Source organism: Artemia franciscana, chromosome 13, assembly GCF_032884065.1.
Source record: "Artemia franciscana chromosome 13, ASM3288406v1, whole genome shotgun sequence".
NCBI lineage: Eukaryota > Metazoa > Arthropoda > Branchiopoda > Anostraca > Artemiidae > Artemia > Artemia franciscana.
The window spans coordinates 28,870,034-28,895,554 of NC_088875.1; the positions used below are offsets into that span (position 1 = coordinate 28,870,034).

The 25,521-nt window shown below is 36.4% G+C and overlaps 2 protein-coding genes across 6 annotated transcripts in view; one reads left to right on the top strand and one right to left on the bottom strand.

Moving 5' to 3' along the window:
- The window catches only part of LOC136034768 (pyroglutamyl-peptidase 1-like), a 92,866-nt gene that overhangs the window by 46,711 nt on the left and 20,634 nt on the right, over window positions 1–25,521 (top strand). The window contains exons 1-2 of one of the 3 annotated variants that reach the window (XM_065716172.1): window positions 4,312–4,471; window positions 6,847–7,135. The exons of 1 other annotated variant lie outside the window; for it this stretch is intronic. The gene's annotated coding sequence lies outside the window, so the exon portion shown is untranslated. Of the gene's footprint in view, window positions 1–4,311; window positions 4,472–6,846; window positions 7,136–25,521 lie in introns of those variants that run through there. One more of the 3 variants, XM_065716173.1, reaches the window with a different exon arrangement.
- LOC136034767 (protein male abnormal 3-like) overlaps window positions 1–25,521 on the bottom strand; it is a 36,915-nt gene that overhangs the window by 1,477 nt on the left and 9,917 nt on the right. For all 3 annotated transcript variants that reach the window (XM_065716168.1, XM_065716169.1, XM_065716170.1), the window contains exons 3-4: window positions 16,722–16,842; window positions 4,016–4,729 (exon numbers count right to left, since the gene is read on the bottom strand). In XM_065716168.1, the coding sequence (XP_065572240.1) occupies window positions 4,016–4,729; window positions 16,722–16,842 (835 nt within the window). The remainder of the gene's footprint in view (window positions 1–4,015; window positions 4,730–16,721; window positions 16,843–25,521) is intronic.

The window sequence follows — 25,521 nt, forward strand, 5'->3', positions numbered from 1 at the left end:
GCCAGCAACCTGCTAATTTTGGTACCAAGAAATCTAAACGAATCTAAAATCTGGTACACCGATTGCTAGGGCTGGTGCTCAGGAAAATCATTGAAGCGATGTAGATACTATGATAGTACATCTTATGGGTACCGTCGAGATCATTGCTGGAAAATTCCTAGGAAAATATAAGCTGATAATCTAGGCCGAAGAAAACAGGGGAAAAACATGCACGTAAGTAATAAATCGATTCCCCCACCTCCAACAGCTAGAAATGTAAAGCAATGAGAATATAATATGTATATGTGCAAGAAAATACCCGTGGTTACTCTAACAGATGAAAAATATGGGAAAAAAGACTGATCCATACCTTGGACCCCAAATAAAAAAAGAGAGTCAGAACTTAAATGCAATTTATTAGGCTTCCCTGGGGTATCGAATTTAGTAAGCTGCTGTCTCGACTTCAGATACCTTAGTCCCGAAATTAGCGAACTGCAATCCCGAATTTAGATCCCAAAGAGCACTGGTCCGGGTAACGAAGACCAGATTTTAATGAGAACCCTTGTTTTACCTTTTCCAACCCATGATGGATCACTTTAAAATCCTTACGATCCCAATTTGGCTTTCCTAAATCAGAAGATGTTAAGAAAATCATGAGTGAGATACCACACCTAGTTGAAATTGAAGTATTTGTGGGATTTTCATTCTGCATAATTGGAGCCCGTTGCAGGACAATTGATTATTTTAAATGTCCTCAGGGGCACCATTTAGGGAGGAAGGGTATTTGCCTCCTAGATTTTTTGTTCTCACTCGATTTTGAAAACACCTTTTTTTGATGTTTTCATTGAAAAATGCCTTTTTCGGTATCTTCTCTGAAAAATTAAGGAAGCTACAAAATGGCCCCTCCCCCTATAATTTCATGAATTAACGCCACTGAATGTCGTAGTATAATTATCTCAAGCTAAAGCGCAATATTTAAATATTTCACGAACATAATTCAAAATATATCCCAAGCATAGAAATATTTCAAACAGTGTTTGATTTCCATCAAACAGAATTTCTGAGCCTGCTGATATTTAATTCTTAACTCAAAAACATTTAGTACACATTTCACAAATGGTGGACATGTTGCAGATGGTTGAAAATCAGGGTATACAGCGAATTTCAACCGTTTCTACTGGAGGGCTTAAAGTATGAGCCCATACCTCCTTCAACATAACCCCTCATTAAGAGCAGACACTGATGAGCCTTAAAGAGACTAGCATCCAATTGTAACCGTTTTACACTGATGCCGGCCCTGGGCCATTCTTGGTTCAGTAGAATGCAGGGGGATAGTGCAATGTATTTTTCGAAGTCTTAGGAGGGGGGATTTTGCATTTTTTTTTCCTTTTTTTCAATGAAAATGCCAAATAAAGTGGGCTATCTTTTAACGAAAATAACTAAAGGTTATGTTTCAAAATTTAGACGGACAACAAATTGAAAGGGGGCTAATGTCCTACTACCACCCGTATTTGCAGTAATTCACAGTCGCTTAAGGTTGCCTTCATTTAAAAAAAAATCCGATTCTGCTTGTTTTAATTTATGTTTGTTTTAAGCAGTGAATATTAATTTCTTTATTCATAACAAACTTATATCTTGCATAAGCTAACTTCTGCTCTGGCACGTACGCAGGGGGGGGGACCTCGGGCCCTCCCCCCGAAACTTTGTGAAATTTTAAATTTCACCATGGTTTCTTGGGATTTCTGGCAAAAGTAAGACATTTATTAAGAATCTAGATACATGTGTGAAGCCTTTTTTGGGGGATTTTACAGCATGCAATTATCCGGTCAAGTCACTGCCCAATTATTAACCCATTTTCTGTCTAACTTTTTACCCTCTTTGAAGTAATTAGCAATTGTACTGTTATTTTTTTTTTGTAAAGAGAGTTTGCTTTCCACAGCAAAATAGAATTATCTTTGATATTAGGGCGTTTATCCCCCCTTTTCAGGATAAAGTACAGCTTTTAATGGGTCAATTTTGGAAACTATCATTTTTCATTAAAATCTACGTTTTTGCAATAGAAGAACTACCCCCCACAGCACCCATATTGCACTGTTAACCCTAAAATTTCCCTTTCAGTGGGATATAATAGATTAATCACTGGTTCTAAATCGCTATGAACATAACCTAAGCCAAAAACGTACTTTTGAGGCTTCAGTCTTCCTCCCCCCATCCACTACAATACTACAGATTAAAGTTAATCTGTATTTTCCGATATACGTGCTTTTTGCATTACTAAATAAAAAAAAGCGCTACTTTGTATCTGCTGTTTCGAAGGTTCTGGGCCCCTCCGAAAAAAAAATCCTGCGTACGTGCCTGCGTCCGCTCGATTTGAAATTTATCTTCGCTATTTATCTTTCATGGTAAACCTTTTTTTTGATCTGGTAAACAAAGTGGTTAGTCTATGAAGAATGACTCGAATTTGAACAGTGTAAAGTACTGTAAAAGTGAAAAAAAAAAACAGAAAAGATTACGAACAAGTTGAGGAGCGTCTAGGGCTTGCCGTCCAAGAGACTCAGGCTGTACCTTTTTTTTAAGGAATAATTTGGCTAAAACACGAGGGTGCTGTAAGATATGGATATCTAGACCTGCTTTTTTTTACTAGTATCAGACCATTCATTTGTAGAAAATTTTGACCATTACCACGTAAGCATAAGAAATGTGCACTTTGATGTTTAGGGCAAATTTTTCTTTTTTGCGACTGAAAATTCTTTTTTGTTGTTTAACTTTTCAATTCGTTGTCTTAATGCAAAAAATACAAGAGCCGTTTGTATTATACTAATCTGGTGAAGGCATGCTTTTTCTCTAGCTACAACATGCCAGCACTATGGCCGGTCAAAATTACAGTCAGAATTGTCGATGGCAAGATAAGAGAATAGTTGCGAAAAATCTAAAGCTTTTCAGACAATTTTTGAGCCATCCTGATTTTCCGCCTTTGAAATACGAGCGTGAAGAAAATCCACGTCAATCATAAAAATTGGCTTTTGATAGGTGTGACGATGTCGTTACTCGGATATTAGTTTCACATAAAGAGGTGCTTTAGTAAATCATCCCATGGTAAATCGTTCGGAGCCATCACAAGGTAATCAAACAGAGATACACATCTGCTTCATGTATACATGATTTACCATGATTTACCATAAATGGTAAATTTTACCAGGGAGACATAGTTGCAAGAGTAGCTTCACAGCTATGGCCCTTGGACTACAGTTTCTACAACATTTTATGGCGCTTTGGAACCGAAGTTATAACTTTGCTTTGTTCACTTTTAGATTGCTCATAAGATATACTTTATAATACAGCTTGAGATGTACTTTACAACACATTGTAATAAGGAACAATATAATCACAACTTAACCAACAGTACTATTCACATTGAATTTTGTACTCAAAAATGACTCGCAAACAAAAGAAGTGCTTTCCTTTTCAATGGATCCTTGGAAACAATTTATCGGAAAGCATTGGAAACCTGTAGCTGCACAAAACCTGTGCAGCCTAATTAATGGTAGTTTATTCTTTATTTTATTAATTTCAGCGTTTGTTTTCATTGGTAGAGATTTATCGTTCAATTGTTTTTCTTTTTAATAAAATACGATTTTGCTATTTAGAGTCTATACTCTATAAAAAAAATAAAAATGGCTGACTCTATGCATTTCAGCTGTTTAACAACTACTAGTTGAATCATGCGTTACTATATTCAGACAGCAACTGTGATTCTATGAAAGAAGCCCATTTTCCCTTTTCGAATGAGTGTTAGGTCCTCCCTTCTATTTAAGTTAAGAAACTAAGATAAAGGTATAAACTAGTAACAGAGTTACAACATTAAAAATTGATAGTAAACGGTGGAGTTTTTCCTAAAGGAGAGCAGCCGTCATCGCCAAACACACTCCATAGATAAGCTCAAGGTACTCAATGATGGAGAGCAAGGACGTGAATGCGTTGATAATTTCTCTTCATTTCAAACAAAACTAAAAGAAGAATTGAAGTTATTACTAACCTAGTTTCAGCCATCCGACCAAAGCTTGCGGATTCCAACCAGATATGCTTAATGCATACACTAATAAAGGTAAATTATGATTCTCAAGCCTCATATTTCTCTGCAAGTCAAGTAGTACTGCCTTCATGAAATCATCAAAAGAAGATGAGACTAGCAGAGGAAGCGGTTCGCTTGTTAATGTACCGGGTGAAAGCATAGTTGAAACATCATTCATGAAACGTTGATGTAGATTAAGTATTTTTGCTTCAACAGGTGACCGAAGGTGGTTCGCTTGATCCACCTGAATCTCTCTTGTTCCTGGATGAAGAAATTCGGTCTGAGATGGTTTAGTTTGAGGTGTATGTTGATCTGTATGTAAGGATCCAAGCCTAGAAACGGACGGTTGACTCATTACAAGGGAAGAGGTTGATGTCATAACTAAAGAATTTTGTGGATCCGATGTCCTCGTATGAGCAGGTATGGAAACATCATTTGTTTTTGAGGAATAAGAAATAGAGCTAAAGACTCCATTTTCTTCGTCCTGCTTAAGAGCTCGACGATTTGCAACTTGAGCAGCCATTACCCGTTGTTTATCGACAGTTAGAACACACAGTTTACATGAACAAGCTCTAAACTGACAATAGCGTTTATGTCCTCTTAGCTTAGTTATCTTTCCGTGGTTGCGGCACCTCGCGCAGGTCGGCACTCGTGTCCGAATTGATTTATTTGACAATCCTGAAAAAAAAAAGTATTCTCAATAAGACAACCTGTTTAAACAAAGCAGTTAAAAGGTTAACTTTTTTTTTAGAAAAGACCTCCTGTATAATGGGCTGGTGTCAAGGTGCCCGAGTTACAGAGAGCGAGCTTTTCAAATTGTTATGATTATGATTTCCAACATTTTAAGACAACCAAGATTAGTGGTGCCTGTCGAATATAAAACACTGGGTCCTGAAATAGATATCCCATCGTGAGTAGAAACTGTTGTATATTAAAATAGTTTGTATTAGCCTAGGTTGTTGGAACCAGGGATTCGTTACGTAGCTTAGGCCTCAACAGGAAAGAAAAAAAAGTAGGAATCTATTTTTGTTATTATTATTATAACTGCCGTTATTTTCTATTATTATTATAATTACCATTATTTATCATTATTACTGGAACGTAATACATCCAATTCAATTTTTTTTAAATGAGAAAAGCATATACAAAAATTACAATGCACAGAAAATAAATACTTCCAAGTAGAGAGAAGAGCCCGAGGAGTTGGGGGAAAACATACACTGAAGGTAAATAAGGTCACTTCCGAGGATCAATTACCGCAATACATTAAAATAACTTAAACGAGACAAAGATATAAAAGATATTGCAAAAGAGGTCATTAAAGCTATGATATTCCATGCTAGCTATTGGTGAGAAAAGTGCAGTCTGAGTAGTGACCTATCTTCAGCTTCAAGCGCAGCCATAGAGCTACTAGTCCCTCAAGACGTTATTACGCACACCTGGGTCTGCCGCAATACTATAGTGCACGTGCAATGTACACCTACGTTATAGGGTTTGCTTGTTACGTCATAGGGAATATCTTTTTCTATATTTGTTATGCTAAAAAACCCGAGGGTGTTGGAAAACATTCAGGAGCCCCCTGTTTTCTTGGATCTTTATTATTAGAAACCTAAGAGTGTAGGAAGAATCTTCAGGGGTCCCCCACAAATTTTCTTTAATCGTTATGTTGAAAACCTAAGGGTGTCGGAAAAACCTTAAGGGGCCCCCCTACCAAATCGCTTTATCACTGATAGAATAATCTTTTTTTTCCCGCAAAATTCATTAAAACGCTATTAAACCGCTTTCAAGCAAGTTGCTAAAAAAGACTTAAGCTGTATTAAACTCTCAATGATGTAAAAGGCTTACTTTCTACCAAACAGCTGTTATTAAATGGGAGGGGGCATCCTGTTGTCTGCTAAATCAATATATTCAGGTATATTGTAAATAATTACCTTAGGACAGGTATCAAACATAATCAGAGGAAAAGCCTTGCTTTTATACCACCTGCTCTAGTCTGGAAAATATCATTGTGTAAGCCTAAACGCTTACACAAATGTATTTTATCAATGAAAGGAGGGGATGATACTCTTACATTATACTAAAAAAACAAAAAAGTGTCCTTTTCTGACAAAAATTATGGGCCCCCTCTCCCTAGTTGTTACCCTAAAGTTTAATGATTGTCTAGCTTTTTACCTCTAGCCTATTTCTCATAAAATTCTAGTTATAACATAAATTTTTGTTTATGTTATCTCTACATGTTATCTGTTCTTTTGTTTTTGTTTATCTCTACATAAATTTTTGTTATCTTGAAAAGGAGAGTTAAGAAAATGAGACAGGGGCTACAGGGCTGCAGAAGTTGTTTCGAGGAGTGCATCAAACCTATTTTATCACCCCTTTAAATAAAAAAGTGCGAGACCCTGTATTCTCAGATGGGTGAATAATGGCATATTTTTAAAGCTTTTCTTTTATTTTCATGAAAACTACTTGCACGACCATTTAAGTTAGAGAGGTTTCTGACGATGATAAACAAGGGGCATCGTTTGAATATTACATTTAAACCCACTTGTAAAAAAATTTTGTAACTATATTATAGCAAGAATAAAAGCAAAAATTCAATTGAGGAATTAAAAATATTTAGGTCGACTAAATTCTGTACTTTCCTTTTAAAAACTGTTTTATCCTCGCAGGCCGTGAAAACTGTGGTTTTCTAGCATCAAAATAGAAGGAGTGGGATGCGATAGGGGGCGAGTTATGTTTTCCCTAAGAAGATTTAGTTTTCCACTTCAGGAAAAACTAAGATTGAATTTGTTTTTAAGGAAAATCGGGAGCAGTGCCCTCCAACTGTGAAAAATGCAAAATGGCAAACGAAGGTGTAACCACTACTGCGGACCCTTCAGGACCACTTACACCCATGCGAGATGGACTTTTCAGCCATTCTACCCCCCCCCCATTCAAGGCGAAAATGCCACCGCCCTACAATGTCACGATGCAGGGCCTTCTGCCCTCCACACGCAAGAGGACATTGCTATCCTTTCGCTCTCCAAGCCCCATGAGAATCAAGCTGAAGGGTCTTCTATGCCCAACATGCAAGCTGTTGATCTTAATGTAAGTGTAAAGTTATTGATATTTATTAGGGCTAAAATACTAAAGTATATTCATATTAAGACTAACAATGGGAGAAATATGATGGATCCTATTAGTTGTAAAAGTAATCCTTTCTTTGAAAGGCATTTCGCTAAAAACTAAATTTTTCTGGGAATTATTAAGAACATTGATGCTATCCCCCATCTTTAAAAAGTAACGCGTTCCTTTTAGTTTACTACAGGAACCTTTTCAATTGTTATGAGAACTCCCCTCGGTCCTAAAGGAAACTAGATCTACTTTGCATGAGCAACGTGAGGTGTTGCGGCAACCTTTGTTTGGTTTAGTCGAGTGAATTGTTGCGAGAGCAACACCTTGGTTTTGTTTCCTGACTTTTATTAAACGCTGCAGTTGTTAATCTCTAAGGATCTTAAAATAAATACTCGGTAAACCAACTCACAAAAGTTGCAAACCCCTCATTTCAAATAGCAAAAGTTGCAAATCCCTAATCGCTGACGATAATTGTAGCCTAACAGCCGATTATTACTTACAAGTCCCCTACATGTCTTACCACTGGAACCAAATGATAGGTACACCAACTAGCAAAAGTTGCGAACACCTCATTGCCGAAGAGGATTATGATCTAACAGCCGACTGTTGCTCAAAACTCCCCTATGTCTCTCACAATTGGTATTGGCTTATTTTTGGTTTCAGTGTTTTTCTTACTACTGAAGTTGTCAAGCCCTTTAAACTTTCAAACTGGTACATCTCAAGAAGGAATTTTTCTACCAAAAATGGATGACATATACTTCGATCAGCTCATCAAGAGCTATCGACTGCCATCGAAAAAAATATATCTGTCTTAGTTCAAAAGTTGACTTTTTTGCCGTATGCCAAGTTTCCAACGTCATCACTTAGAAAGGAGCAAAGGATAAACTCTAATTTCTTTAACTTTTAAAGTTTAAGAGGCACAACTGGTACCATTTCTCTACTGCAATCCCAAGTGCAAAAAATCGAACCATAAACTCAGCTGGAATCACGAAAAGAAATGGGTAGAAACAATAGATTTTTGGCCCCAGGTAAGAATTCTACGAAGCTTTCCAAAATTCAGTCATATTCATTAATCCGGCCTAAGGTCAGCACTTTCCGTAAAAACTGCAGAGGTTGGCCCTTACCAATTTCTAGGAATAAGCTGAAATCGGGGTGCTAGGAAAAAAACACAACAAAACTAAAGTGTTTCTATCGCAACACAATGGACTTTTCACCATGCTTTTAACTATTAATAGTGTTTTGGAAATAAGTTTTTTTATAATCCTGCGCTCACAGTAGAAAAGCGCTCTAAGAATAGGGGATTTGAGAGGTGTTGCCCAATAGGTGTTTTTCAAGAAAGTCCAAGTATATGAACAATATTTTAGCAGCGTTTTACTGTTGCCTCTAAGAAGAGGGATATGAGGAGCCCATCAGTCCTAAGAGAGAAATAGCAAAAAATAAGACATTCCTTTCAGAAAATAAATAAGATCTTCATGCTTTTAAAAATGATACATTCTAGTGTTGAAATGCGTTCTCTATAAGAAGAGGGAATTAAGGAGGTCACCCATTATGTTTTTTTCATGACAATGAAAAAACACAATTTTTTCAGCATAACAACAACCTCCTTTCACAGCTTAAAATCATAAAATGCTTCAAGAGAGTAAGAACTTCTTTCCAGACCGACAATGAGGATCCCCCAGCTTGGATAAAGTACATGCTGCTCTATGTCTTTTGGGTAAAAGAATAAGCATCAATGGTTGTCAATACCCCTTAGTAAGTTATTAAGACTCTTTAGAACATTATAACACCTGAAACGTAAAGGGGAACAGCTTAGGTGGTCATTTCTGGTCATTAAATTTAGAACTGGTGGTGCAGGGGCTTTGGACCCAAAGGGTTCTTTGGAGGCTTTTGTATGGTCATTAAATTCTCAGCTGGTAGTGAGGTCTCAATACATCTGAAGGGTCCCTGGTAGTGTGATATCAATACATTCGAACTCAGCCTACTATAAATTCTTTCAAAGGAGAAATCAAAACTGTTTCAACGAGCTAGCAAGCTCTTATTATTTTCTAGGTTCACATACCGGTATTAGCACCTACACCAGGGGCGTACATCGAGACGGCTATCCTGTCACCGCCAACATAATTCCGCGACAATTCATGTACATCCCCAGAGAATAGTGAACGTGAGAGGGATTATAGTTTGGGGTGAGCCCTATTAGTACACTCTCCCCCGACTTTGATGTCAATAGTAACGTGAGGGAACTCGGCCTCAATCCAGAATGTTTAAACCTGCTGCTATCCTCATTTCCTACCTTAATCGCAGCAGTATTATTCTCGTGCGTAGCACAAATCACTCTAATGTATTTGTCTGGTATACCATTTAAGGATAAGACCTTTGCTAAAGCTCTTCTATCAACAGAATCGAACACGTGCTCATAATCTATAAAATTGAGGACGAAAGGTGTTTGACAACGAAGGCACTTCTCAATTATTAACCTGAGAGTGAAAACCTGGTCAACACATCCTCTACCTTTTCTAAGAACGTGCTGTTCTTATCTTAAAACTTTGTCTACAGCATCTCTCAGTCTAAAAAGTATCATATTAGTAAGTAATTTGCTATCTACAGAGACGAGACTAATGCCTCGGTAACTACGACACTCACTCTTGTCACCTTTCTTATACACTGGTTTAATTAAGATTTTGCTAAATTCATTAGGTACTTCCTCTTTTTCAAAAATCATATTCATAATCTTCAGTAGCTTATTTCTAATCTCAGAGCCACCATATTTAAGAAACACATTGAAACCTATTGGGACATTATCCCTGAGGGCCGTCAATGTATTCAATTAATGTGTTCAATTTGGACCCCTAAATGTCAAAATACAAATCCTGTTGTGTATCTTCATATTTCCTCGATCATATTCAAAGCGTGAACAATACCCTTATGATTGTTAATAGTAGCCCATCAATTGTGGATTGGTGCGCTGGATTCAGGGTCCTCTGTCTGAGAGGACGCCGTTTCGAATCCCAGCGTACCCAATTGTTCAGTTTGGGACGAGGGTCAGTGACGTGACTCTTTAAGCTTAGGCCAGGGTCAACCCAGCTCTAAATGGACACCTGGAGAAATCTGGAGAAGGTAAACAGGAAGGGTGTGCGAAAGCACAGGAGGGTTGGCTCCCAGCCCCCCATTGCACTTTCTGGCTGAAGGGCCAAGAAACGGAGATCAGCACCGCCGGCAGGGACTGTCTAGTCTAATGCGGTATCCTTTACTTTTTTTTACCATCAATTGTACCGGCGGGGTATTGGCTATGCATCTTTCAAACAGGGAAGAACATTGAAGTTTTTGATCCTCTTGGCCTACCGCATACGTTCTAAGTGCCTCAAATTAAAAAATTTCTTGAGCAAAGAGGAAAATCTATAATTCAAAATCGGAAGCAAGTACAAGATTTATCAACTAAAAGTTGCGGTTTTTATGCACTATTACATTTTATTTTTCGATGTCGTACATTTGCTTAGTGTGAATTTCTTGTGACAATCTTCGAATGAGTGACTTTCTAGTTGAAAATACTCTTTCCTGTATTGCACAAACTACAAATACAGCCTGCGTTTCTATATTTGCTGTCAAATGCAAGTTCAGAGATTTGTGAAGGTCGAGGCCAAAACTGCGTATAAAAAAGGTGTGCATCTAAAAATACTTAGCAATTGGTGCTTACTGAAGTCAGAACTCGTTGAAACTCTCAAATCGTTAACCACAAGCTTTGGCGTCTATTCATGAAAATCTATTTTTCAAACTCTACAGGGGCAAGTTGGTCTCTTTTTAAATGTGTTCAGTCAAAATAGCGAAAAAAGATTTTTCAATTAAAATAGCAAAAAAACATGTTTGTCAAAGACCAAGGTAAGGGCAAAAAAGATCTAGGGTAGTAAATACCCCTCTGTCCCTCCTAATCGACTCCACAGACCGCAACTATTTCTTTGCCCTTCCAGGAGTGCTGAAAGACCACAGAACGTTCCAGCATACCATAATTGGTTGACTGGTGGCTGTTACTATGACTTCCTTCATGCCTTGCAGGATTTCAGCATGGTCAACAAGTCCTTTTTTTCTACTTGTCAAAGCCCTCGGGGTCAACTTCATTTTTCCAGACGTTGAACCAAATAATAGGTTCCGTCTTCATAATTAAATCTGGTCCAAGGTAGTTCCCCTTTTCCGGAAACGGTCTACAATAGTTATCAAGTGGCAGGGTTGTGGAAAGCTGGCCTGTGGTGAAGATTCGTCCACCTCCATTCTCGTCTTAATGAGTGACTTAAGACAGCCTGAGTAAGACAAAAAAAACACAATTTTTTTCAATGGTAATCCGGCGTTTGAAAAGCTGTTTTCTGGGGCTTCTAAGCTGAACTCTCCTGTCTGGGGCTACCCTGTTTGCTGTTCGTTATAATAGTTTGGAAAATTGTAAAAAAAAATGGGAACATTTTCTTACTATTCATTTTACATTATTTTACACTTAGTCCAACTGAAGGACGAAGCTGAATATCTATTTAGCACAAACCTATCCATAGGTCTTGAACGAAAGGAGTGGGAAAGGCCCTTGCCTTTCTCTGCGTATTTGTGTTCACAAGCATAACTAGGGCTAAGGGTACAGCTATAGCTTGTTGCATCAAATAAGCTGCTGTTGTAAAAATATTATGTTTTAATTATATATATATTTTTTTTAAGTTTAAGCTAGATATTTCATATATTTTACGCTACGTTATATCCATATGTATTTGGAAAGGGGATGCAAATATAGTTTTTGGTTCATAAAGTATATGATATGGTTAGGGGGTAAGGCGGTATAGATAATAAATGTCCCTCAGACAGGGAGAGTGGATTTTCATCAGCTTTAGTGGTCATAATTTTTTTTTTGACTTTTACTTAGTTAAAAATGAATATAAAGGAAGGTTACAATAATTACAGAAATATATATTTTTAAAAATGAAATTCAAATCCTTGGGCATTTTTTTTTCTTTTTTTAAGAGTAAATAGACTCTTCAAATGAATAGTGTATAAAGTTCTTTTTACTCAAGGCACTTTTTGATAATAGTAGTGCTCAGTGTGGGCTTCAACTCTATAAGAACTGCCCCCCAATGCACCCTTGTGTGTAATAGAGGGTTAAACATAATTGTACCTATAAATATGTTAACTGATTCTCTTATTTCATTCTTAGCTACATTCTAAATTCTTGGCCACTTATTGATAACCATATTGGTTTCCATTTATTCAAATGTACACTGATTATTTGCATAAATCATTTTAAACAATAAAGTTTGAAACTACTTATAAAAACTGTTTGTCACGAACATGCAATTAAAAAAAGGTTAAGATACTAAAAACAAGAAACTAATGCTTGACCGAAAATTACAGCATTTATTACTATTCATTTCCTTCGGTAAAATCGTAAAATGATAGGAGTAGACAAATCTTGGGAAAGCAAAGCATAAGATCAAATTTTAATTGGCTTTTTGAAAATTCAACACCTTTTCTGGGACCATTTTGGGCAGTAAATCATTTCCTGATAATCTCTTGACACACAGCAATCGTAAGATGGGTATTGAAAAACCACTATATCGTAATTATTGCCTAATGTGATTTTATTTATAATATTATTGCCTAATGTGATTTATATTTAGCATCTGGTTAGAAAGGTCTATATAAGGCCATAACCTACAACGTAATTTTACGTCATGTTGCCTTGCGTAGCAGATTTTGTCCGTAACTTAAGCAGTGCCAAGCGAGCTCTATTTAGAGCATTACGCTACCTAAGTTTTTATTACGCAAAGGAAAGGTCAATATAAGGACATAACCTATAACGTAATTTTACGTCATGTTGTCTTATGCAACAGATTTTGTCAGTAACTTAAGCAGTGCCAAGCGAGCTCGAGCTCTGTTAAGAACATTAGGCAACCAATATAGCAGCTGTAAGATAGAATTTCAGGATGAGCAATTAATGAATTATGAAGTGAAATTTATAAATCTCTTATGTTAAATATTTCCCAAGAAAGCCTTTCGAGCGTGATCAGAGCTTGAATCTCCATTCCATATCTTTAATTTTTTAATTGTTTGCTTGTGAACAATATGCTGACTTTAGACGACAATTATATTGGTTTTATGAATTTTAACGTTATCACAGTGTGAAAGGACTTGTTTAAGCGTGAAAGGTCGTAGTTAAAGCAACGTAACTTAACCACTTAGCATAGAAAATTATGCCTGTGGTGTGAAAGCCACTTTAGGGTGATAAGATGAGTAATATGTTATAAGTTAGTGTATTTTTCACGTCACTACTATGACTGTTTTTTTAAATAGGGAAGGAGAAGAAAGGTCACAGTTACGTTAGCCAGACCTGTTCGCAGAGAAGGCAGCGCATAGTAAAAATAACTAAAACCACCTTTCCGTTATAATGAATGCCTGTCCTTTACATTAGATAATTCAATTAGTCTTTTCTAAAATTCACTCTTTAAAACCCCCTCATTGTGCTGGATTTTTTTATTGTTGGTACAACACTCATTTATATTTATTAGACCTGCCAGTAAAGATTTATATCTGAAGAAGGGGAAGAAGATACAAGAATTTTTAAGCTCATGTATAGGTTGGTTGCTGCCTTGAGAAGATTTTTCAATAATTAAAAATATTTTTTTTAATATTCTGTAAACCAGAATTAACTTGCAGATATTGCAAGGAGTAAATATACACTCAGGAGTAAAGGCCTCCCCCTTTACTCCTACTTTGAAAGAGAGGGCTTTTAATCAATCAAACAAAAAACAAGTTTTTTCAACTAAAAAGTAAGGAGCAGCATTAAAAATTAAAACGAACAGAAATTATTAGGTATATGAGGGGATTCGCCCTCTCTTCAATACCTCACTCTTTGCGCTACAGTACGAATTTTGTTCCAATTCTTTAAGAATGACCCCTGAATCACAAAGGCCGTTTAGTTAGAATATATAGCTCTTTTAAAAAAAATACTAAAACCACTTTAGTGTAAAGAGCGAGGTATTGACGAGGGGGCGAATCCGAACATTTCTGTTCGTTTTAAGTTTTAATGTTCCTCCTTACTTTCGGTTGAAAAAACTTGTTTTTTTTATTTAATTTCTGATCGTTTTTTTAATAATACTGGAAAAACCGTCACCCCATCATGGAAAATTTTCTTCCCCCATGAAAAACTTCTCAAACGAAAGATCCTACTACGTAAACCCCTCCCCTCAAACCCCCCTCCCCTCGCACCAGAAAAATGTCCCCCCTGAAAACGTCTGTAAACTTCCTAATAACCAATGGGCAAAGCAAACATATAAACAATGTGCAAAGTTCATAAATTCCAGCCCTTCCCTCGTGGACTGTTGGGGATTAGGTCATCCTCAAAGACACAGCTATTAGACTTTTGACTATGGTGAACAAAAGGTCTATCTAAGAATTTTGATCCGGTGACTTTGGGAAAAAATGAGCGCGTGAGAGGGCCTAATTGCCCTCCAATTTTTGGTCACTTAAAAAGGGCACCAGATTTTTAAATTTCCTTTCGAATAAGCCTCTCTCGACATTATAGGACCACTGAGTCTATACGATCATCCAAGGGAAATAAACAACAAAACAAATAAACACACATCCGTGATCTTTCCTCTGGCAAAATATTCCACATTTTTGCAGATAGGAGCTTGAAACCTCTACAGTAAAGTACTCTGATACGCTGAATCTTATGGTCTATTTTCATTAAGTTTCTATGGATTGTAGGGGGTGTTTCCCCTTAATTTCAAAAATATGGCAAACTTTCTCAGGCTCAAACTTTTGATGGGTAACAATAAACTTGGTGAAACTTTTATATTTAAAATCAGCACAAAGTCGGATTCTTTTTATGCATGTATTGGTATCAAAATTCCGTGTTTTAGAGTTTCAGTTACTATTTAGCTGGGTCGCTTCTTACTTACAGTTTGTTACCAAGAACTGTTTGAAAATATCTAACTTTCACAACCGTTAGTGTATTAACTCCATAACTACTCCATAGAGGGAGGGAGGCCATCTAGAGCAAATTCTAGGAGGGAGGCCAAATGTAACAAGGGTGTCAATAGGCAAAATATTGGGGGCCAAATGTGACAAGGGTGCCAATAATTGATTAACAAATGTATTTAAAAAAACATTGAAAAAAAAGAATGAGCGCGTCAGAAAAATATTGGGAATCCCGAGGTCTCCCCGGTCCCCTAGATCCGCCAGTGGGGTCATCTCCAGTCAAATCTTAGGTACCCTCTCCCCTAATCCAACTTACTAATCCAACCTATTTAATATGGAGACTCTGGACTAATGAAAAGATTTTGCTTGGTTCTTTTTGAAATTTCCAAGAAGCACTAAAAATATAATTTTTATCAACTGAAGGTAAGGAGCAACATTAAAACTTAAAACGAACAGACATTATTACGTATATGAGGGGGTTCACCCCCTCGTCAATACCTCGCTTTTTACGCTGACCCCTGAATCACAAAGGCCATTTAATTAGAATAAATAGCTCTGTTGAAAGTACTAAAACGACTTTAGCATAAAGAGCGAGATATTGACGAGTGGATGAACCCCTTCATATACGTAATTCTTTCTGTTCGTTTCAAGTTTTTAATGCTGCTTCTTACTTTCAGCTGAAAAAAACTATTTTTTTTTATTTAATTTCTGGTTATTTTTTAAATGCTGGGGAAACCGGCACCCCCTTCGTGGAAAATTCGCTTCGTCCACGAAAAATTCCTCCACGGAAAGATGCTCCACGTAACAACCTCTCCCCGAATCCCCCCACCCACCACCAGAAAAAATCCCCCCTGAAATGTCTGTAAACTTCCTGATAACCAATACTATATGTACACAACGGGTAAAGTTCATAGCTTGCACCCCTTTTTCCGGGACTGTTGGGATTAAGTCGTCAGTTATTGGATTTTTCGACTATGCTGAACAAAATGGGCATCTCAAATTTTGATATGGAAACTTTGGGAAAAAATGAGCGTCAGAGGGGGCCTAATTGCCCTCCAATTACTTTGGTGACTAATACTGTTTTTTCAGAACTTTGGTGACTAACACTGGTTTCCAGAACTTTTAATATCCGTGCGAATGAACCCTCTCCCGACATTCTAGAACCAGTGGGTCGATACAATCAGCCCTGGAAAAAAAAAATAATTACGCATCCGTGATCATTCTTCTGGCAAAAAATACAATATTCCACACTTTTGCAGATAGGAGCTTGAAACCTCTACAGTAGGTTTCTCTGATACGGTGAATCTAATGATGTGGTTTTCATTGAGATTCTATGACTTTTAGTGGGTATTTCCCCCTTTTTCGAAAATGAGGCAAATATTCTCAGGCTCGCAACTTTTATAGGTAAGACTAAACTTGATGAACTTTACATGTTCAAAATCAGCATAAAAATTCGATTCTTTTGTTATATCTACTGATATCAAATTCCATTTTTTAAAGTTTCTGTTACTTTTGAGCCGGGCGGCTCCTTAATTACATTTCGTTACCACGAACTGTTTGATTAAACAGTAGAACAAATATAAATGGTCTATAAAATGTGTGGGAAATTGATTACCTTCAGAAATTTCGGTTAGATCTGAAAGTGACTCGTCTTCCAAAGAGCTTTGGTAGCTTATCGATATCGAGCATGATTCTTCTGAGCATGAAACAAAGTTCGAACGAGAAGTCACACCTTCCTTAAAAAAAAGCAAAGTTCTAATGATCAATGTTGACTTAGATCTAAACTGCAAAGCCAGCTCGTCATTGAAGCTAGAAAATGAAGATTAACTCCGCTATACGATAACAATATTCAGTAAAAAAGTATTTTGTTTATTTTATGTGTTTCGTATTGACGTGTATGATTGACCTAATATATCTCTTCAATAATATTAAAATTAAAAACAAGCTTTTTCAACGAAATGTAAATAGTAAAATTAATATTTAAAACAAACAGAAACTAATCCGTAAATGAGGGAGGGCTGCGCCTTCCTCAACGCTCGCTCTTTACGCTAAAGTCTTAAAAGTTCTTAAATATACACCTGATTCAAATTCTTCGGCCCTTGTATTTGAGCAGTCGTTCTTAAGCTATTGTGAGAAAAAGTCAAAATTTAGCATAAAGAGTAAGGGTTGAAAACTTGAAAAAACTGGTCATTTTCCAAATCAAGCCAGGAAATATCTCCCTCCCAAAAAAAGGTGTAAAGTTTTCCCAGGAAAATATCTCACGTAAACTTTCCTCCCCGCGGGAAATTTCAAGGCAGAAAATCCCCCCCCCAAAAAGAAAGAAGAATCCGAATATTTCCCAATAACATATACTATACATAAGCCAATGACAAACTGCGTAACTTACAGCCCTTTTCCCAGGGACTACAGGGGTCTTGTCATCCCCAAAGCCATAGTTATTGGATCTTTAAACTATGCTGAATAAATTTGCGATCTAAAAATTTAATCGGATGTTTTTGAGGAAGAAAGGGGCATGGGAGATGGGCTAGCTGCCATTCAATCTTTTTTGATCACTCATTAAGGGGACTATAACTGTTCGATCGTATCCCGATCTTCCAGGATCAGTGGTTCGATACGATCAACCCTGGAAGACGAAGTGAAATAGACACGCATTCCTGATCTTTACAGCCCGTTCCCCAGACCTGTTCGACACCTGAGTGAAGTTTTTGAAGTTTGCTTTTTCGGGCCCCATTTACCAAGCGATATCCGCAGTTTGTTGTTGTTGTTGCTTTTTCTCTCTCTCTCTCTCTCTCTCTCTTTTTAGATGGCAAATTTCTCGTTTGGGTCTTGTAATCAAGCCTTACCAACAACAGGCTTCTTCAGACGGTACCAAGTAATGTAATTTTCATATTACTGTACAAAATTTAAGGCACTAAATACGGTAACAGAATTGTGGAGTTAGCTTCTTGTGCTACGAAACTGGACCTTCAAAATTTTAGACTTCTCCCCGCTCTCTCTGGGCACCTCCTCGATCAACCCTACTAGCAGAACTTACAAGAGCTTTTAAGCTGATCTCTATTTAATTAGAATAATTAAGTATGTAATTGATCACATTGAAATATGATCATTAAATATGATCTCTATTTAATTATAATAATTAAATGAGAAACATCTCATTTGCATATTACAGACAGTACACCTCATTTGAATATTACAGAGGGTACACCTCATTTGCATATTACAGACGGTACACATCATTTGCATATTAGAGTCGGTACATATTGCCTATATTCCAACAGGCAAAAAATTTACTTTCTCAGGTCGTGCTATTTAAGAGTATGGACGCAAAGAAGCTATTAGCTCTATGCCCTGTTCAACTCTTATCAAAATGACCCATCAGGGGCTAAAATTTTGAAATGTTAATCTGATAGCTAGCGGATAAATATCCCTTGCTAAGAGAATGCTATGATTTCACCGTGTTATTTTAAAGAAATAATTTTAAAAGTTGAAATGTATGCTTTTAAAGCATTTTTAAAACCTTGATTAGAAGTCTTGTTAAGAGAATTCTAAATCTCTTTGAAACCGGCCCATCCCTTGCATAAGTTTTAAGAACTTCCGTGACTGTAACCCTTACTAACGTTATAACAGGGTCTATAACAGTGCCGATCTTGCTAATGGTTGTGGTGACGCGTTGCCCATCGATAGATTCTATCTATCTTGGCACTTTGACTTAACTATATCTTAAATTTATTTAATGAGTTAGGTTATGTTTAATTGATTTAGTCCATTTTAATTTAATAATTCAATAACGTTCTATTTTCATTTTTCTCCATTTCTTTTTCTCTTATGACGATAGAGGCTGCATCCACTGCAACTTCTCCCGGAGAGGCTCCAGCAACCAATTTTTCACTCATGGATTAATTTCTTATTAATACGCTGAATCTGATGGTGTGATTTTCCTTAAGATTCCATGACTTTTATGGGGTTTTTCCACTTTTTTTCGAAAAAAGGCAAATTTTCTCAAGCTTGTAACTTTTGATGGGTAAGAATAAACTTGATGAAATTTATATCTTTAAAATCAGCATAAAAATCCAATTCTTTTGATGTATCTATTGGTAGCTTGAGTTTGGTAGGTTTAGAGTTTTGGTTAATATTGAGCCGGGTCGCTCCTTAATTACAGTTGGTTACCGTGAACTGTTTGATATACAAGAAAGGCTCCCAAAGTGGTTAAATTTTAAGTCCTGAAACTTTTTATTGCACATGTAGAGCCTTTCATCATAAATTTAATTTGCCCGCTACCTGTTGTTCCTAAACTCTAAATTTTACAAACCAGCTCAAAGAGTATGGGTAACTTAAAAGAGTGGAAACTGGCACCAGTGTGAAAAAATTTCCAACACCATCTAGTGTTTGGCGTTTTTGGCATTTTTTATTAAGCTTCGTAATTCTTTTTTTTTCAGAAACTGAGATAAGAAACCTATCATTACGGTATTTTGTGAATTACACTAATTACATGGATTTTGCCTTATCATTACGATAAAAATAAATGCCAGGAAATGTTAATTGCTAGTGTTGGTGATTTTCTTCGACACTAGCGCCAATCCCCACTCTTCTAAGTTGCCTATACTCTATGCACCAGCTCAAGTATAAGAGACGGATATGTTTTTAATAAAAATGTTGCCTTCTAGCTGACAATTCAGCACTGAAACAAAATTGAAAGAAGTGGCATTTTTTATGAGTTAGTAATAGACAGACTAAGCTTAATTTGAACTGGTGAAACTAATATTTGGTAAAAAAAAAAATTGGGATTTCTAAATTTCTACAAAACATACTCTTATTCTAGTACGGTAATCGTATGATATACCCCCTACGTTTCTCTGACGCTCAATTTTAATGAAATATACCAGAGTAAGATTTAAAAAAAAATAATACGCTAGAAACAAATTTGGGCTATATATTTACACATTAGGAGAGCGGGTGAAGGTAAGGTATAGCGGGTTTGCATACATAATTTGTTCGGTACAATTATTCTGCATATTATGTAGTAAGAATTTTTTTCTAACTTCGCGTTATCCAAATACTTTCACCCCACAAACAATGTGGAAATATATAGCCTAAATTATATATTTTTCATCTATTCTTTCACTTCTATTTTTCTTGTCTCACGCTAAGTTGAAAGAAACTAACGAAAAAAAACCGGTTCTACAATACGTCAATGAATGAACAACTTGATTGGTTGGGGGTTTATCATAGAAGTACCTATTAAACATTTAACTAAAATATACCTGCATAGTAGTTAATCTGATACTTATCTGAGTACTTGCATGCTATACCCCCTCAGCTCAAGTTGTTCATGTATTGACGCACTGTAAACCGGTTTCTTTCGCTAGTTTCTTTCAACTTAGAGTAAGAAAAGAGAAAGAGAAATTGCAGAATAGATGGAAAATATATAATTTGGGCTATATATTTGTACATTAGGGGGGTAGGGGTAAGGTATTTGGACAGTAGGAAGTCAGAAAACAATCCTTAATTCATAATATCAGAATAATTGTAGCTAACACATTTTGCAAGAAGACCCGCTGTACTTTACCCTCACCCCCCTAATGTGCAAATATATAGCCCAAAATTGTTTCAAAGTATTATATTTTTACTATACTTAGGTGTATTTTATTAGGATTAACCTAACTCTTGTGCTGCAAGGGTTATATCATACAAGTACCTCTAATACTTATGCAATAGTAAAATGATGTCCGTTGTTTCTTATCTAATTTAAAAAAATGAAAATTAAATTTTAGGCGCAAAATTGGCACAAAATTTCAACTTGTTGTTACAGTAAATTTAAAGAGGGATTTTGCAATGGTTAAAAAAGATAATTTTTATAAGATGTATCAACAATGAACGCGTTACAAATAAAGCAATGAAGATTGTCACATATTAATGCAAGGAAGCACATAAGGGCGGGCAGGATGGTATTGGGTGTTCTAGGCTTAAGCAGGGAGGGGGAACTGTCCTCTAGGTTTTCCGACATTAAGTTCTCTCTATTTTATATTTTTACACTCCTATGGTTTACCTCCCCCTCATGATTATGAGGCCCAAAACCAGAGAATATTTAACTGAAATCACTAAATTTACTAACCGTTGATTTAAAGAAAAGAACAAAAAAAATAATATTCATAATACGGACTAACGCAGTTTGCATTTATAGAAAAAGAGATGATAAAAACGACGAAATAAAAGTAAAAGCCTAGAACCTATTATTCCTTCATTTAACTCAAGGATGTGAAAACCAATCCCAAGGTGCTTATTATCTTAATTATAAGAGTGACTCAAAATATAGTTTATAAAGCATGCAACAATTTTGAAATAGTTGTTAGTTAACAAAATGTGTCTATTATGACAGAGAATTTCTCACTAAACATACACTATATCACTCGAAGTTTGTTACGGTTGATTATCAATTTGATACACTGCCAAATTACGGTTCTTATCAAATGTTTGCAAAATTTTAAAGCCTTGCCAATATACGTTTATGGTTAAAGAATTGCATAGCCCATAATGCCACATAAACCGGTAGTTTAGTTTTTTAGAACAAAATAATGAAAATTTATCTGACAAGCTGGTGAAGACTGTCTGCCGAAGTCGTTGCGAAATCAAAACTGAGAAGGTAAGATCAGCCATAAAAAAAAGATTAAAAACAAGAAAAACAAGCCCCCGGCAAAACAATTATAGAATCCCCATTTCTGTGTGCAGTTAAGTTGAGGACAATTTCAGACTTAAAGGTAGGTGATGAGCTGCAAGACATTGAAGAGGCGCGTACACAAGAACTCACTTTAGGGGAGATAGAATTCCATGAGGGAGGAAGGGTTGACAATGCCAAAAAGGGGCAAAACCCATGGAAATTATTTATAATTGAATAAGGGTGAAAGGGTAGAATGCTTGAGATTTAGGGGGAGAGTTATGGGCTTGGTAGCCCTTCCCTATGCGTGTGATGATCATAAATTTCCCCCACTTTGTTACATATGTTTTAAATTTTATCCCTGATGAATGCTTGTCAATCCCACAGAAATTACCCCTATTCATCCAGTGCTTACTGTCAACTTAGGGTTCACACTAAATCGAATTTTCGGTACTCAGACCATTACTCTTTGGAATTTCAAGTCGGGATAGCAGTTTGCTAGTTTCTGGACCTAAAAACATCTAAATTCGAAATAGCAGCTTGGTCATTCCAGTGCCCTAAGAATTTTCAATAAACTGGATTTTTAGTTCCTGCTTTCTTTTTTAATTGGGTTCCGAGGGGTAGGCCGATTTTTTTTCTTACATTTTTCCTCTGTTGAAGTAACCTGGGACACTTTGTTGCCTATATAAATATTGTATGTTATAGTTCATGTATTACATTTATAAGTTTTGGGAGCGGGGTAATGCATAAAGAGATATCTGTTTCGCAGAAATCGATTTCTGTTATTGACTTGTGTCCACGTACCAATACGGTTTCCTCAAGTAGTGATTGTATCGGTACTTGTCAGATGTACGTACTATCATGTTATTTACATCACATAAATAATATTCCTGAGCACCGGCCTTAGCAATTGACATACCCAATTTCAGATACCTTTAAATTTTTTGGGTGCTGAAGTTGGCAAGTTGATATCCCGACTTTAGATCCATAGGCAGCTGACTCGGGTACCGAAGCACCAACTTTAGTTTCATTGACAACGGAGTCATGTTGAAAAAAAAAACGATATTTCCGTGGTATGAACGAGAATGATGATTATGTAAAAATATTGTTATTCCAAAATTTACTGGAGCTGAAGCTATTCAACTTCCTAAATTTTCGGGTAGAAAAAAAAAGTTTGCTTTCGAGATGAAGCTCTCTGAGAGGGAGGTACCCAAAAGGGGACTCATGACCCGTCCTACCAAATATTCCAGTGTCAAGAGTTCCTTTCATTTGATGTCTTGATAAATTGGGCCCTCAAAACGTAAGAAACGCCCCCTTCCCTCCCCGAGAAAACAATGTACATTGACATGTCGTGTAAACTACGAATACTTTAAGATTCTAACTATTGAATGTTGGGTTAGATTAATTGGTTCATAACCCTGACTATTAAGAGAGAATAGTCATATTTTGATGCCACTGTGCATATTTTTTTCGGCCCTCGTTTTTGGAGGATGAAAGTTAGAAAACGAGAGAATATCTTAAAATTTGCAGGATTAACTATATAAGCAGTAGACGAGACCATTCGTTATCTGCACAAAAAATGATTCAGTATCCAGAAAAATTTTCATACTTAAATGCTTAAATATGAAATGGATCCAAGAAAACCCTTAAAAATTTTATTCTTGCTCTATTGTAAGATTTGTGAAACTAGACTGAATATCTTTAACCAAACCAGGACTTACCAATAGGCCCACTAGGCCCGAGCCAAGGTGTGCACAACGCTAGGGGGTGCAATAGATTATCACTTAGCGATTGTTTTTCTTAATAAAAATTGAGTGATGTTAGCATCAGGGTTACAAAGGCGTAATACCAAAGTACTATTTTAATACTTATTTTTATCAAAGTAGTAACGTTACTTGTGCATAATACCGCCAATGCTCCAGTTTACGCTGCGTAAATCTTGAGAACAAACCGGTTTTATTTGTCTGTATTAAGAAACAATTAGCTTACTCTGAGTGGAAAACAAGTGGTGGGTGACAGAATAAATTAGAATTATATAACTTGAGCTATATACTTGCATTTTAGGGGGGGGGCTAATTTAGGCTACACCCCCCCTGATGTGCAAATATATAGCCCAAATTTATTTCTTAAGTAACATTATTTCACTATGTTTTGGTATTTTTATTAGAATTAACCTAACTTCACTTCTTGATTGTTGGCGGTATAATACATAAGCTACTGTAGTAGCCTACTTTTCGAATACTTTTTGTGAAAGTAGTACTTTTTCTTAAGGTTATTTTCTTATTGAAAATTGACCCTCCCTCCTGTGGTATGAATACAGAGCGGCAATAACGCTTGGGCCTAGAAGCGTCATAGCTTAAATTTTGGCCCAGCCTATAACTACGGGCCTAGAAGCGTCATTGCTTAAATTTTGGCCCAGCCTATAACTTATTAAGGCGTTTTACCACCTTCAGATAACTATTCCAAAACTATATTTTGTAAATCTTTTTATTTCTTGCTGTGCATCAAATCAGCTTCAATCATTGTTGTTAGTTAGATGAAGTAGCTTCCTGTTTTCCTATTTTATTAATGAGTACATGACAACTTAAAACCAATTTATTGGCTTTTAACTTAATACATTCAACGTTTAGGTATTTTTACGGCTAACTCTCACACAAAGAATAGCATGGCAACTGTACAAAGAAAAAGAAAAAAAAGATGAATTCTCTGTCACTCTTAAATAATTGTCTTTAGACATGTGATTTATGAGCCAAATGCTTTGACCAGTTTTTTGTACTAACACAAGGATTGCATCTTCTTTTTTTAATCAGTAACCTTTTAAATTTCAATGCTCGGGAGCATAAGAGAATTGTTATCACTTTTTCTTTCAGTCTGAATAATATTTTTGAAGCGGGCATCAAAATATAAAAACACATTTCGGCTATTATAACAAACATAAATTTATTTTTACGCAACTTTGGCTCCTAGAGCTGAAAACAAGGCCGCAGCAATGGGACGTAATTTACTATAGAACAGGGGGCCACTGCCCCCACATCCCAGTTTGGCCCACTCCAGCTGAAATACAGTCTCTTCAAAAATCTTGTCAAAACTAAGATAAGCCTGCGTAATTCAAGCGTCTACAGAAACGGGTCAGTTTTCTTTAAAGTCTTTGTCTTTTTGGTACTACATGGTTTACTTTAAAGTTTCCACTGTCATTTTCACTTAATTCGGAAAACCTGGCTCCAACTTTGCCCCCCTCCCTAGGATTTTGAAGAAATTACGCCACTGCCGAAGCCGTGGTGGCTATCGAGTTTGACCCCCCCCTGGCCGAAATTTTTATCTGACTCGTAATGACGTAACAAAAATTTATATAAACAAATTCTTGATGTGTTTTATAATTGTTTTGTACCCCCCTCCCCAAAAAAAATCATTGACACGCCCTTGGCAGAACATAAACTGTAGAAAATGAATGCATACGACAAGTGGTCACCAGGTTAAAGTTTCACAACTGAATCTTTTGTTAAAGAAAGTAATGCTATGTTTGTTTAAAAAACAATGCATGAGTCTTACAATACGCTTATCTATCCATCCATAGATTTGTGAGCTTCAAAAGGGAGGAAATCACCTATCAGCACCTCACTCCCCTGTCCGTGTCCATGGAACTGGAACCTACAGAAGTGCAGTTGAATTTTCCATAAGGTGATCCATATCATAGCACACCTCTTCCCCATATACCCACACACCCTGGAATATACCATTGACTGGGAGCTCATTTCAACTAAAT